Source organism: Pseudorca crassidens, chromosome 3 (genome assembly GCF_039906515.1).
Source record: "Pseudorca crassidens isolate mPseCra1 chromosome 3, mPseCra1.hap1, whole genome shotgun sequence".
Lineage (NCBI taxonomy): Eukaryota > Metazoa > Chordata > Mammalia > Artiodactyla > Delphinidae > Pseudorca > Pseudorca crassidens.
The window spans coordinates 32,042,696-32,055,191 of record NC_090298.1 but is presented as its reverse complement, the minus strand read 5'-3'; the positions used below and the strand labels follow the sequence as shown (position 1 = coordinate 32,055,191).

At 40.7% G+C, this 12,496-nt stretch overlaps 1 protein-coding gene across 1 annotated transcript in view; it reads left to right on the top strand.

Annotated features, from left to right (window-relative positions):
- Positions 1 to 12,496, top strand: part of LIFR (LIF receptor subunit alpha) — an 87,948-nt gene that overhangs the window by 58,215 nt on the left and 17,237 nt on the right. Inside the window, exons 13-14 of the mRNA XM_067730555.1 lie at positions 9,721 to 9,934; positions 12,154 to 12,333. Coding sequence (XP_067586656.1) covers positions 9,721 to 9,934; positions 12,154 to 12,333 — 394 coding nt within the window. The remainder of the gene's footprint in view (positions 1 to 9,720; positions 9,935 to 12,153; positions 12,334 to 12,496) is intronic.

Here is a 12,496-nt window from a genome sequence, read left to right as displayed (position 1 = left end):
ATGAACAATTGTCTTCTACACCAGATTTCATAGGAACAGTTATAACCAGATTCTTTTAAAACAGTGAATTTTGTTATTTAAATTTAAACTATTTTTATAAAAATTTGACATCTTTACAGCTTTAAGTAAAGTAAATCTTTGAAGTCTGTGAGCAAGTTGTGTACAAATTCCATTGCTTCGAGGTTGTCTGTATATGACTGTGCATCCCCTCTTACTCTTGATTAGCAAATCCCCTGGCTACTCTCAGTTGTCTGTCAGATTTCACAATAATATGGTAACAATTATATAAATTACTTCAATGTGAGAAAGTTTAGAATATTGTTCAAACGAGATAAATGTTTAACCAAGGATTAAAAATACTGAAGCAATTTGGATTCTAACTTCAGTGACTAGTTGATGGTTCTGCCATATTTGGTTGGAAAATTAAGTTGTTTTGGACATGTTGAGTTTTTTAAACATGTGCCACAAGGATACCTGAGTACAGTTCAGTAGAAGGTGGTTTGATGTAAGGCTCTGGAGCTCGGGAGAGGTCTGAGCTAAAGACATAGCTGTGAGTAAGCAGATAACTGGGATCACTCAGGGAGAGCATGCAGGGTAGAAAGAGGCCAAGAGTGGAACTGTAGGTGATGGCAGGATATAAAGGACCAGCAAAGGAGGAGGATCCAGCAAGGGAGATTGGGAAGGCCAGAGAGGCAGGAAGACCAGAAGAAAATAGCTTTTGCAGAAACCAGGGGAGGGGGATGTGTGAAGGAATGAATAGTATCAAATGAAACCCACAAGTCTTAGGATGGTAACATGTCCACTTTACCAGGCCATTGGAGAGCCATCGGGGAACTCTGTTGGAGCAGTGTCTTCAGCAGAGTATTAATGTCAGTGTCAGTCTGAATCAGAGGGTCCCATGCACTGTTATATGAATTGGAGCAATTATTTTAAAAAGCAGTTTAGCTATATAAATAAAGAAGTTTGAATGTGAGGGAGACCTTCAAGATGGCGGAGGTAAGATGTGGAGATCACCTTCCTTCCCACAAATACATCAGAAATACATCTACACGTGGAACAACGCCTACAGAACACCTACTGAACGCTGGCAGAAGACCTCAGACCTCCCAAAAGGCAAGAAACTCCCCACATACCTGGGAAGGGCAAAAGAAAAAAAGAAAAAACAGAGACAAAAGAATAGGGACGGGACCTGCACCTCTAGGAGGGAGCTGTGAAGGAGGGAAAGTTTCCACACACTAGGAAGCCCCTTCAGTGGCGGAGACAGGGGATGGTGGGGGGGAAGCTTCGGAGCCACAGAGGAGAGTGCAGCAATGGGGGTGCAGAGGACAAAGAGGTGAGATTCCCACACCGAGGATCGGTGCTGAACAGCCTGAGAGGCTTGTCTGCTCACCCGCCGGAGTGGGCGGGGCTGGGAGCTGAAGCTCAGGCTTCGGAGGTCAGACCCCAGGGATAGGACTGGGGTTGGCTGCGTGAACACAGCCTGAAGGGGGCTAGTACACCACAGCTAGCCAGGAGGAAGTATGGGATAAAGTCTGGAAATGCCTAAGAGACAAGAGACCATTGTTTTGGGGTGGACAAGAAGAGGGGATTCAGAGCACCGCCTAAACAAGCTCCAGAGACGGGCATGAGCCACGGCTATCAGCGTGGACAACAGAGACAGGCATGAGACACTAAGGCTGCTGCTGCAGCCACCAAGAAGCATGTGAGCGGCGAGCACAGGTCACTCTCCACACCTCCCTTCTGGGGAGCCTGTGCAGCCCGCCACTGCCAGGGTCCCGTGATCCAGGGACAACTTCCCCGGGAGAATACACAGTGCGCCTCAGGCTGGTGCAACATCAGGAAGGCCTCTGCCGCTGCAGGCTCACCCCGCATTCCGTGCCCCTCCCTCTCCCAAGCCTGAGTGAGCCAGAGCCCCCTAATCAGCTGCTACTTTAACCTCGACCTGTCTGAGCTAAGAACAGATGCTCTCAGGCGACCTACACGCAGAGGCGGGGCCAAGTCTAAAGCTGAACCCCAGGAGCTGTGTGAAAAAAGAAGACGAAGGGAAATCTCTCCTAGCAGCCTCAGGAGCAGCGGATTAAATCTCCACAATCAACTTGATGTACCCTGCGTCTGTGGAATACCTGAGTAGTCAACGAATCATCGTGAAGTTGAGGCGGTGGACTTCGGGAACAATTGTAGACTTGGGGTTTGCTTTCTGCATCTAATTTGTTTCTGGTTTTATGTTTATCTTAGTTTAGTATTTAGAGTTTATTATCATTGGTAGATTTGTTTATTGATTTGGTTGCTCTCTTCCTTTTTTTTAAATATAGATACATATATTTTTTCCTTTTTCTCTTTTTGTGAGTGTGTATGTGTATGCTTCTTTGTGTGAATTTGTCTGTATAGCTTTGCTTTTACCATTTGTCCTAGGGGTGTGTCTGTCCGGTTTTTTTTGTGTCCTTTGTTTTTGTATAGTTTCTAGCACTTATTATCATTGGTGGATTTGTTTTTGGTTGCTCCCTTCTTCCTTTCTTTCTTTTCTTTATTACTTTTAATTATTTGATTAATTTATTTATTTATACATTTATTTATTTATTTTTGGCTGCATTGGGTCTTTCTTTCTGTGCGTGGGCTTATCCCTAGTTGTGGCGAGCAGGGGCTACTCTTTGTTGCTGTGCGCAGGCTTCTCATTGCAGTGGCTTCTCTTCTTGCGGAGCATGGGCTCTAGGCACGCAGGCTTCAGTAACTGTGGCTCTCAGGCTCTGGAGTGCAGGTTCAGAAGTTGTGGCGCACGGGCTTAGGTGCTCCACGGCATGTGGGGTCTTCCTGGACCAGGGCTCGAACCTGTGTCCCCTGCATTGGCACGTGGATTATCAACCACTGCGCCACCAGGGAAGCCCAATTTTGGTTATTTTTAATAATTTTTTTTATTTTGTATTTTAATAACTTGATTTTATTTAATTTTATTTTTTTCTGTCTTTTTCTTCTCCCTTTTCTTCTGAGCTATGTGGCTGACAGGGTCTTGGTGCTCAGGCCAGGTGTCAGGCCTGAGCCTCTGAGGTTCAGGACATGGTCCACCAAGACCTCCCAGCTCCACGTAATACCAAATGGTGAAAGCTCTCCCAGAGATCTCCATCTCAACACTAAGACCCAGCTCCACTCAACGACCAGCAAGCTACAGTGCTGGACACCCTGTGCCAAGCAACTAGCAAGACAGGAACACAACCCCACCCATTAGCAGAGAGGCTGCCTAAAATCATAATAAGGTCACAGACACCCCAGAACACACCACTGGACGCGGTCCTGCACACCAGAAAGACAAGATCCAGCCTCATCCCCCAGAACACAGGCACCAGTCCCCTCCACCAGGAAGCCTACACAACCTACTGAACCAACCTTATCCAATGGGGGCAGACACCAAAAACAACGGGAACTACGAACCTGCAGCCTGCGAAAAGGAGACCCCAAACACAGTAAGTTAAGCAAAATGAGAAGACACAGAAATACACAGCAGATGAAGGAGCAAGGTAAATACCCACCAGACCAAACAAATGAAGAGAAATAGGCAGTCTACCTGAAAAAGATTTCAGAGTAATGATAGTAAAGGTGATCCAAAATCGTGGAAATAGAATGGAGAAAACACAAGAAACGTTTCACAAGGACCTAGAAGAAGTAAAGAGCAAACAAACAATGATGAACAACACAATAAGTGAAGTTAAAAATTCTCTAGAAGGAATGAATAGCAGAATAACTGAGGCAGAACAAGGGATAAGTGACCTGGAAGATAAAATAGTGGAAATAACTACCGCAGAGCAGAATAAAGAAAACAGAACGAAAAGAATTGAGGACAGTCTCTGAGACCTCTGGGACAACATTAAATGCATCAACATTCGAACTATAGGGGTCCCAGAAGAAGAGAAAAAGGGACTGAGAAAATATTTGAAGAGATTATAGCTGAAAACTTCCCTAATATGGGAAAGGAAATAGTCATCAAGTCCAGGAGGTGCAGAGAGTCCCATACAGGATAAATCCAAGGAGAAACATGCCAAGACACGTATTAATCAAACTATCAAAAGTTAAATACAAAGAAAAAATATTAAAAGCATCAAGGGAAAAGCAACAAATAACATACAAGGGAATCTGCATAAGGTTAACAGCTGATCTTTCAGCAGAAACTCTCCAAACCAGAAGGCATTGGCAGGACATATTTAAAGTGATGAAAGGGAAAAACCTACAACCAAGATTACTCTACCCAGCAAGGATCTCATTCAGATTTGACGGAGAAATTAAGAGCTTTAGAGATAAGCAAAAGCTAAGAGAATTCAGCACCACCAAACCAGCTTTACAACAAATGCTAAAAGAAGTTCTCGAGTCAGGAAACACAAGAGAAGGAAATAACTTAAAATTACAAACCTAAAACAATTAACAAAATGGTAATAGGAACATACATATCGATAACTACCTTAAATGCAAATGGATTAAATGCTGCAACCAAAAGACATAGCCTGGCTGAATGGATACAAAAACAAGATCCGTATATGTGCTGTCTACAAGAGACCCACTTCAGACCTAGGGACACGTACAGACTGAAAGTGAGGAGATGGAAAAAGATATTCCATGCAAATGGAAATCAAAAGAAAGCTGGGGTAGCAATTCTCATATCAGACAAAATAGACTTTAAAATAAAGACTATTACAAGAGACAAAGAAGAACACTGCATAATGATCAAGGGATCAATCCAAGAAGAAGATATAACAATTGTAAATATTTATGCACCCATCCTAGGAGCACCTCAATACAAAAGGCAAATCCTAACAGCCATAAAAGGGGAAATCGACAGTAACACAATCATAGTAGGGGACTTTTAACACCCCACTTTCACCAATGGACAGATCATCCAAAATGACAATAAATAAGGAAACAGAAGCTTTAAATGATACATTAAAAAGATGGACTTAATTGATATTTATAGGACATTCCATCCAAAAACAACAGAATACACTTTCTTCTCAAGTGCTCATGGAACATTCTCCAGGATAGATCATATCTTGGGTCACAAATGAAGCCTTGGTAAATTTCAGAAAATTGAAATCTTATCAAGTATCTTTTCCGACCACAACGCTATGAGACTACATATCAATTACAGGAAAAAATCTGTAAAAAATACAAACACATGAAGGCTAAACAATACACTACTAAATAACCAAGGATCACTGAAGAAACCAGAGGAAATCAAAAAATACCTAGAAACAAATGACAATGAAAACATGACAACGCAAAACCTATGGGATGCAGCAAAAGCAGTTCTGAGAGGGAAGTTTATAGCAATACAATCCTGCCTCAAGAAACAAGAAACATCTCAAATAAACAACCTAACCTTACACCTAAAGCAATTCGAGACAGAAGAACAAAGAAACCCCAAAGTTAGCAGAAGGAAAGAAATCATTAAGATCATATCAGAAATAAATGAAAAAGAAATGAAGAAAACAGTAGCAAAGCTCAATGAAATTAAAAGCTGGCTCTTTGAGAAGATAAACAAAATTGATAAACCATTAGCCAGACTCATCAAGCAAAAAAGGGAGAAGACGCAAATCAACAGAATTAGAAATGAAAAAGGAGAAGTAACAACTGACACTGCAGAAATACAAAGGATCATGAGAGATTACTACAAGCAACTATATGCCAGTAAAATGGACAACCTGGAAGAAATGGACAAATTCTTTGGAAAGCACAACCTTCTGAGACTAAACCAGGAAGAAATAGAAAATATGGGGGCTTCCCTGGTGGCACAGTGGTTGAGAATCTGCCTGCCAATGCAGGGGACACGGGTTCGAGCCCTGGTCTGGGAAGATCCCACATGCCGCAGAGCAACTAGGCCTGTGAGCCACAACTACTGAGCCTGTGCATCTGGAGCCTGTGCCCCGCAACAAGAGAGGCCACGACAGTGAAAGGCCTGCACACCACGATGAAGAGTGGCCCCCGTTTGCCGCAACTAGAGAAAGCCCTTGCACAGAAACAAAGACCCAACACAGCCAAAAATAAATAAATAAATAAAAGCAGTTTCTTTAAAAAAAGAAAATATGAACACGACAAACACAAGCACTGAAATTGAAAATGTGATCAAAAATCTTCCAGCAGACAAAAGCCCAGGACCAGATGGCTTCAGGGGCGAATTCTATCACACATTTAGAGAAGAGCTAACACCTGTCCTTCTCAAACTCTTCCAAAATATTGCAGAGGGAGGAACACTCCCAAACTCATTCTACAAGGCCACCATCACCCTGATACCAAAACCAGACAAAGATGTCACAAAGAAAGAAAACGACAGGCCAATATCACTGATGAACATCGGTGCAAAAATCCTCAACAAAATACTAGCAAACAGAATCCAACAGTACATTAAAAGGATCATACACCATGATCAAGTGGGTTTCATCCCAGGAGTGCAAGGATTCTTCAATAACGCAAATCAGTCAATGTGATAAAACATATTAACAAATTGAAGGAGAAAAACCGTATGATCATCTCAATAGATGCAGAGAAAGCTTTTGACAAAATTCAACACCCATTTATGATAAAAAAAAATCCCTCCAGAAAGTAGGCATAGAGGGAACTTTCCTCAACATAATAAAGTCCATATATGACAAACCCACAGCCAACATCGTTCTCAACGGTGAAAAACTGAAACCGTTTCCTCTAAGATCAGGAACAAGACAAGGTTGTCCACTCTCACCACTATTATTCAACATAGGTTTGGAAGTTTTAGCCACAGAAATCAGAGAAGAAAGAAATAAAAGGAATACAAATCGGAAAAGAAGTAAAGCTGTCACTGTTTGCAGATGACATGATACTATACATAGAAAATCCTAAAGATGCTACCAGAAAACTACTAGAGCTAATCAATGAATTTGGTAAAGTAGCAGGATACAAAATTAATGGACAGAAATCTCTTGTATTCCTATACACCAATGATGAAAAGTCTGAAAGAGAAATTAAGGAAACACTCCCATTTACCATTGCAACAAAAAGAATAAAATACCTAGGAATAAACTTGCCTAAGGAGACAAAATTACCTGTATGCAGAAAGCTATAAGACACTGATGAAAGAAGTTAAAGATGATACAAACAGATGGAGAGATATACCATGTTCTTGGATTGGAAGAATCAACATTGTGAAAATGACTCTACTACCCAAAGCAATCTACAGATTCAATGCAATCCCCATCAAACTACCTAGGGCATTTTTCGCAGAACCAGAACAAAAAACTTCACAATTTGTGTGGAAACACAAAAGACCCCGAATAGCCAAAGCAATGCTGAGAAAGAAAAAATGGAGCTGGAGGAATCAGGCTCCCTGACTTCAGGCTATACTACAAAGGTACAGTAATCAAGAGAGTGTGGCATTGGCACAAAAACAGAAATATAGATCAATGGAACAGGATAGAAAGCCCAGAGATAAACCCAAACACATATGGTCACCTTATTTTTGATAAAGGAGGCAAGAACATACAATGGAGAAAAGACAGCCTCTTCAATAAGTGGTGCTGGGAAAGCTTGACCAGCTACATGTAAAAGAATGAAATTAGAACCCTCCCTAACACCATATACAAAAATAAACTTAAAATGGATTAAAGACCTAAATGTAAGTCCAGAGACTATAAAATTCTTAGAAGAAAACATAGGCAGAACACTCTATGACATAATCACAGCAAGATCCTTTTTGACCCACCTCCTAGAGAAATGGAAATTAAAACAAAAATGAACAAATGGGACCTAATGAAACTTAAAAGCTTTTGCACAGAAAAGGAAACCATAAACAAGATGTAAAGACAACCCTCAGAATGGGAGAAAAATATTTGCAAATGAAGCAACTGACAAAAGATTAATCTCCAAAATTTACAGGCAGCTCATGCAGCTCAATATCAAAAAAACAAACAACCCAATCCAAAACTGGGCAGAAGACCTAAACAGACATTTCTCCAAGGAAGATATACAGATTGCCAACAAACACATGAAAGGATGCTCCACATCAATAATTATTAGAGAAATGCAAATCAAAACTACAATGAGGTATCACCTCACACCAGTCAGAATGGCCATCATCAGAAAATCTACAAACAATAAATGCTGGAGAGGGTGTGGCGAAAAGGGAACCCTCTTGCACTGTTGGTAGGAATGTAAATTGATACAGCCACTGTGGAGAACAGTATGGAGGTTCCTTAAAAAACTAAAAATAGAACTACCGTATTACCCAGCTATTCCATTGCTGGGCATATACCCTGAGAAAACCATAATTGAAAGAGTCATGTACCACAATGTTCATTGCAGCTCTATTTACCATAGCCAGGACATGGAAGCAACCTAAGTGTCCATTGACAGATGAATAGATAAAGAAGTTGTGGCACATATATACAATGGAGTATTACTAAGCCATAAAAAGAAATGAAATTGAGTTATTTGTAGTGAGGTGGATGGACCTAGAGTCTGTTATCCAGAGTGAAGTAAGTCAGAAAGAGAAAAACAAATACCGTATGCAAACACATCTGTATGGAATCTTAAAAAAAAAAAAAAAGTTTCTGAACAACCTAGGGGCAGGAGAGGAATAAAGACACAGACGTTGAGAATGGACTTGAGGACATGGGGAAGGGTAAGCTGGGATGAAGTGAGAGAGTGGCATGGACATATATACACTACCAATTGTAAAATAGATAGCTAGTGGGAAGCAGCCGCATAGCACAGGGAGACCAGCTCGGTGCTTTGTGACCACCTGGAGGGGTGGGATTGGGCGGGTGGGAGGGAGAAGCAAGAGGGAGGAGATATGGGGATATATGTATATGTATAGGTGATTCATTTTGTTATAAAGCAGAAACTAACACCATTGTAAAGTAATTACACTCCAATAAAGATGTTAAACATTCAAACTTCTTTTTTTTTTTTTTTTTCCTTTTATCGAGTAAGTCCAATTTTGGGAACTCACATTAAAATATTAATTCTAGCCATGAAAAAAAATATGTTGCACCAAAAGATTCATTTTAGTATTGTGAAAAATTGGGAACAACTTAAATTTCACTTATTTAAGGAATTATTCAAGTAAAGTGATAAAAATGCTACATGAAATATAAAGCTATTAAAATGTATATAACTGTATTATGGACAAGTTTTTATTATAGAAGAGTGAAAAAATGTAAATTGTATAGTATGATTGAAACAATTTTAATAAAAATCTCCATCTAGGAAGACAACTTGAAGGAAATATCACAAGGTAAGTGTGTTTAAGAGATGGGAATATGGGAGATTTTTCTCGCTTTCTTCCAACTTTTTAGTATTTTCCACGTTTTCTATAATGAGCAAGTACTCCTTTAAAATGAGAAAGCAAAAACTGTTTAAAAAACATGATGCCATACTTCTTAATATTTTATTTTTTAAGTAGAAGAATGTTTCTCATCACCCCTTTTGGTTTACTTCTGAAAAATATGAGGCTAAATATTTTGTTACTTAATTTTTATATTTCTGTGTGCTCTTAACTGCTTACAGCAAGTGTAGTGTTTCTTCAGAATCACTTTCCTGATCTATCTCAGTGGATTTTAAATCTGTGTTGTGCACTGTTAACGACTTCATCTTTTCTAACATTACTTTGTTAAGATTAGCAGAGTGTCCAGTTTAGACTCGATGGCCTTGCCTTGTCACATAATCACTCCTCGCAGGTTTTTATAACAGAATTTATTTTTGTTTTTGTAGCCTTTACCCATTAATGAAGCTAATGGAAAAATACTCTCCTATAATGTATCATGTTCATCTGACGAGGAAACACAATCCCTTTCTGAAATTCCTGATCCTCAACATAAGGCAGAAATACAACTTGATAAAAGTGACTACATCATCAGTGTGGTGGCAAAAAATTCTGTGGGCTCATCGCCACCTTCTAAAATAGCTAGTATGGAAATTCCAAATGGTGAGTACTTAAGATAAAAGTAGTATATAAGAACAAGAAATTAAGGTGCAACATTTGGAAGGTGTTGCTTGCTCTCATAAATGTCAGCTTTCTTCTCATATACCCTGCTGCTGCTGATGTGTAAGGAGGAACAGGCAGATTAATGTCACGTATTGACGTTGAGAGGCAGCAGTCATTAATATTGACTTGAAGCATCTACACGGATGGATAAAATATTACTAAACCCAGTTACTTTAACACGTAATGTTGTAGAGTTATGGTAGTGGACATTACTCTTAGAAATATCTTAATAGTTTATTCAGATACCATTTTCACATATCTCCCCAAGACCATGACAGTTGATACTTAGCCAGCTGGGCTATTTTCAAACTGTCAGGCAGGAACAAATACTCATTTTAAATGGCACCTCTGTTGATAAGGCATTCTTTATTAATAGGAATCCTTTATTGATAAGAAATTCTTCTTAAAGTCTAAATTAGATCTTCAGTGTAAGCTTTAAGAAAACAACTGCAGTGTGATTTTAAAATTCCTTAGTGCCCCCCTGTAAATGTGATGGGTTACCAGTGACTAGTCCACTCCTCCTTAGCTGCCTTGACAGCTTTTTGAGTCACAAGTTTTTAGTGGCCACTCCTGCCTCTTCTAGTTAACTCCTTCTGAGTCATTCCCTGGTCCCCCTTGCTATCCCACACTAATATGGGAGCACCTTTCTATGACTACCCACTCAGAGAGGCAGAAAAATTGGTCCAGTTTGGGTCCTAAGTATCTTTCCAGTTCTTGCTTGAGGCAGTGTCTTACTGCTTGTTATGTAACTGGTTCTTCATTTCAGTCAGAAGGAAGGAATTGGGGACGCACTGTACATTCTGAGACACACAATATCGTCCAGAGCCCAGATAGCAGTGCATACCGGAGAAGAGAGGTCTGCAGGTAGTGGTATGGAGTCAAAAGAAAGAAAAGGGAGAGAGATGTGAACGCCCATAGCAAGATAACCTGCTGATTTAAATTAGGTATTTAATGGCTCTCGCTATGTTATCTTTTAATTCAAGAACTATATTCCTACCTTTTCTGTGTGTCCATCAGGACACAGTAATTTACAGAACTAACAATGGTCTGGCTATCAGCTTTCAGACAGTTACTGCAGCTCGGAACAAATCATTGTTCCTTGAGGATTTCCCGAGCCAGAGGCCTTGCAGCCTCAGCGCAGGTTACCTTGTGGATTTTTAGTCACATTGAGTCAAGAAGCTGTCATATCCGAAGTCTTCTGTATTCCCAGCCAAGTTGTGGTCTTGTGTCTAGTAGTAGTTGCTTATGAATGCAAATTTTGTTCAAAAAACCTTTCCATGGCTTTTTACTGAACCCTTAAATATACATCATTTAGAGAAATTACTTCTTTCCCCTATTTCTTGGAAAATTTCCCTCTCCCATTGGCCACGCTGTCCTAACCCATGCTAATTCCTCACCCCCAACCTTGGGCCTCCCTTATCGCCTAGGCTGAGATCTGGCAGGATGAGGAAACCAAACCTCAGCATGGCCCCTTCTGCCAGCTTCTGCACCTCACCCATCCGTGCTCGCGGATGCTTTCCCCTCTCTGCCCACACCGACCATCCCATCCCATCCCACCTCACCCCACCGCATTTCATCACTGTCCTGTCTCCACAATGCCTTCAGCCCACCCATGGGGGTAGCAGTCTCCCTTGAAAGGAAGAGAGGGGCTGGCCCACCCACTCATTCACTGCATGGCCTGTGCTCAGGGCTGGAGTTGCAGGCACAAGCCCCTGTCTGTTCTCGTGGAGCTCACACCCACAGTGGACGAGGAGACGGGGATTCTGACACCCACACGTGTTCTTCACCAGCCTCCCGCCTGCCTCTCCCCCCCGCCCCCGAGCTGCCATGCCACCCTCTAGTGCCTGTATTCCCTCTGCCCCATCCTTCATGGCTCTTGATCCTCGTGTCCCGGCCCAGTTATGTCACTGCCTGATCCTAGGCGCTTTTTCATTTTTTTTTTTCCAGCTGCTGGGTTAATATATATGCACAGGTAATTGCCCTAGTTAAAACGAAAACAACAGAGCAGCACTTCTAAACTTTGCTAAAGGTTTATCTAGTTTAGCACTATTTTGCAATGTCTGCACGGTAAAGTGATTTTTATAACTCTTGCCCATTTTCATGAGATTTACCTTAAAACATGATTTTTAACACTGGTAAAATATCCTTCTTTCTTGAAGATGATCTCAAAATAGAGCAGGCTGTTGGAATGGGAAATGGGATTCTGCTCACTTGGAATTATGACCCCAACGTGACTTGTGACTATGTAATTAAATGGTGTAACTCATCTCGGTCTGAGCCCTGCCTCATGGACTGGAAAAAAGTCCCTTCAAACAGCACTGAAACTATAATAGAATCTGGTGAGTGTCTCGCAATTAAAGTTCTTTAAAGATATTTTTAAAATTTACTTTTTATTGGGGTAGCGTTGGTTTATAACATTATGTAAGTTTTATGTGTACACCATTATGTTTCTACTTCGTATACACTGCAGCATGCTCCCTACCAAAAAAAAATATTTTTAAA